The sequence below is a fragment of the Triticum urartu genome, chromosome 7, assembly GCF_003073215.2.
Source record: "Triticum urartu cultivar G1812 chromosome 7, Tu2.1, whole genome shotgun sequence".
In the NCBI taxonomy this organism is placed as follows: Eukaryota; Viridiplantae; Streptophyta; class Magnoliopsida; order Poales; family Poaceae; genus Triticum; species Triticum urartu.
The window spans coordinates 104112713-104115932 of record NC_053028.1 but is presented as its reverse complement, the minus strand read 5'-3'; the positions used below and the strand labels follow the sequence as shown (position 1 = coordinate 104115932).

Here is a 3220-nt window from a genome sequence, read left to right as displayed (position 1 = left end):
TTACGATAGTTTTTGGTTATTTACTCCACATGCACATATACTCGATACCATATCCCAAACTTCTCCAAATGAGCTCACACATACGTATGCCAATGCCGTGAGCACAGGCACAGCAAACAAGAGCACTCTTCTCTTCTCTTCTCTTCTGTTGTCTCCTCTTCCACAAATGAGCTCACACATGTGTATGCCAATGGCGTGAGCACAGCAAACAAGACAAGAGCATCAATTCTTCTTCGCTTGTCTTCCTCTTGTCTTCACACAGGAGGCTAAAAATACACCAGGCTAAATTACAGGGATGTCCACCAACATCGCCGAGCCCCGAAACACAAAACCACCCTATTTATAACCCACGCCCTCCTAAGCAGGCGCCGGGAATTTCTTGGAACGAGAATGATCGGCGACAGCGCTCGCGCAACGAGATCGACCACCTCAGCGGAGGCACACATTCTGTCCATTGTTGCGAAGAGCAGCTGACCGGTCGCGCGCTGCTGCGGTCGACACGACAGGAGGATCGATCGACCGATCCCACCGATAAGAGGAGCCCGCCGCCGCCGCCGGCCGGCCGGCCGCCCGTTGGTCTCCTCTTTCTTTTTCTTCATTTGCTTGCATGAGCAGAGGATGCGGGTGCTAGCCGAGGAGGAGGAGGACATGCTGCCGTCGACGCCGGGCAAGGTGAAGATCGAGCGGGCGGGTGCCATGACCCGGCAGCTGCACCGGTGCTTCGCCTCCACGGGCACCATGTTCCTGTGGGCGCTCTTCCTCGTGGCCATGACGGCCACGTACCTCAGCTTCCACTCCTTCGTCGACACCTCGTCGCGCTACTTCGCCGCGTCCTGGGGCGGCCTGCACTGGGAGCGGCAGATCCGCGCGTCGGCGTCGCCCCGCCGGCCGCCCGGGTCGGCGGAGGGCGCGGGACTGTCCGTGCTGGTGACCGGCGCCGCCGGGTTCGTGGGCACGCACTGCTCGCTGGCCCTGCGGAAGCGCGGCGACGGCGTGGTCGGCATCGACAACTTCAACAAGTACTACGACCCGTCGCTGAAGAAGGCCCGGCGCGCGCTGCTGGCGTCGCACGGCGTGTTCGTGGTGGAGGGCGACATCAACGACGGCCGCCTGCTCACCAAGCTCTTCGACGTGGTGCCCTTCACGCACGTGCTCCACCTGGCGGCGCAGGCCGGGGTGCGGTACGCCATGGAGAACCCGGCGTCGTACGTGCACTCCAACATCGCGGGGCTGGTGTCGCTCCTGGAGGCGTGCAAGGAGGCGGACCCGCAGCCGGCCGTGGTGTGGGCGTCCTCCTCCTCCGTCTACGGGCTCAACGACGCGGTGCCCTTCTCGGAGGCGCACCGCACGGACCGGCCGGCGTCGCTCTACGCGGCCACCAAGAAGGCCGGCGAGGAGATCACCCACACATACAACCACATCTACGGCCTGTCCGTGACCGGCCTCCGCTTCTTCACCGTGTACGGACCCTGGGGGCGGCCGGACATGGCCTACTTCTCCTTCACCCGGAACATCCTCCAGGGGAAGCCGATCACCGTGTACCGGGGCAGGGACCACGTGGACCTCGCCCGGGACTTCACGTACATCGACGACATCGTGCGCGGGTGCCTGGCGTCGCTGGACACGGCGGGGCGGAGCACGGGGACGGGCGGGAGGAAGCGCGGGCCGGCGCCGTACAGGATCTTCAACCTGGGGAACACGGCGCCGGTGACGGTGCCGACGCTGGTGTCGATCCTGGAGCGGTACCTGCGGGTGAACGCGAAGAAGAACGTGGTGGAGATGCCCGGGAACGGGGACGTGCCCTTCACGCACGCCAACATCAGCCTGGCGCGGGAGCAGCTCGGGTACAAGCCCACCACCAGCCTCGAGATGGGGCTCAAGAAGTTCGTCCGGTGGTACCTCTCCTACTACGGGTACAACCGGGGCACGCAAGCATTCAACAACTTGTGATGACTCATGGTACATTAGCGTCGGTGTATGTATATGTAGTGCATATGTATGTATGTATGTATGTTTTTTTGTTTGTTTCTTCTTTTGCGTGGCTGGGTCCTCCACTCTCTGATCAGAAGACTGACCATTCTTGTTTCTTAATTTATGAGGAAATACGAGAAAAAATTCTTTTCTTAGACGAGGAGACCGGGCAAAGCGTTTGTTCTCAAGTGTGGTTATGTGTTGTTACTTCTTTAAAAAAAAATAGACAAACATCACACATTATATTAACCAATTAAGAGAGTACATAATACACACATATACGAGAACGGTGTTTTGGCTCCTAGGTGCATATGCACCCATTATCGAAATAATATTTTGAAAAGTTGAAAAATTTGGAAAAAAATCCCACATGTATATCCAGACATTTTATGTGTGTGCAGAAGGTTTCGGTGAAAAACGACGTTTCTTGTGGCTTGTATAAAAAAGATAAAGAAATGCCTCGTGAATAGTTAGAATGAAGCATCGGAAATTGTATTTTTTTTTACACAAGCCACAAAAAATGTCATTTTTCACTGAAACCTTGTGCACGCACATAAAATGTCCGGATATACACGTGGGATTTTTGTTCCGAACTTTTTAACTTTTCGAAATGTGTATTTCGACAATGGGTGCATATGCATCTAGGAGCCAAAGGCAATTACCGCACATATACAGCATATTCTAGAGAGACCAGGGATAGAACATGTGTCCTGGAGATTATGCAGAAAGAGCCCCAAGAAAAACAATATTACAATTGAGTCTTTAGGGGCCCCTGCAGATGACCAACACAGAAACAACCGTCGACCGCTGGCGTCGCCTTGAAACTCGCCGGAAGAACAGGCGGTCTTTCACAATCCCATTATCCTGGCCAGCGCCATAGCCATAAAGGCGTTGAGAGCCGATGACCACGCATGTGGAACAGGCGCTTGTCGACGTGGCACGTCGGCTGGGGAATGTCCCGCGTCGTCCAGGATCTGGATCCACCGTCGATGACAGGGACGAGAGTCGAATATGCTTCCACCAAACCTCCATGTTGGGGAACGCATTATTTCAAAAAAATTATATGATCACACAAGATCTATCTAAGAGATGCATAGCAACGAGAGGGGGAGTGTGTCTACGTACCCTCGTAGACCGTTAAGCAGAAGCGTTTATGAACGCGGTTGATGTAGTCGTACACCTTCACCATTCGTCCCGATCAAGTACCGAACGTACGGCATCTCCGCGTTCAGCACACGTTCAGCTCGAT

General features: G+C 55.3%; 1 protein-coding gene across 1 annotated transcript; it reads left to right on the top strand.

The window, feature by feature from the left end:
- Positions 1 to 323: 323 nt before the first annotated feature.
- LOC125524302 (UDP-glucuronate 4-epimerase 1-like) lies at positions 324 to 1950 on the top strand. Its single transcript, XM_048689376.1, has one exon. It carries the CDS (start codon positions 619 to 621, stop codon positions 1948 to 1950), a length of 1332 nt encoding a protein of 443 aa, XP_048545333.1. The 5' UTR covers positions 324 to 618.
- The last annotated feature ends 1270 nt before the right edge of the window (positions 1951 to 3220 follow it).

What these genes read in the sequence shown, in the direction of transcription:
- LOC125524302 (XM_048689376.1), top strand. Translation starts at nt 619, where the DNA reads ATGCGGGTGCTAGCCGAGGAGGAGGAGGACATGCTGCCGTCGACGCCG.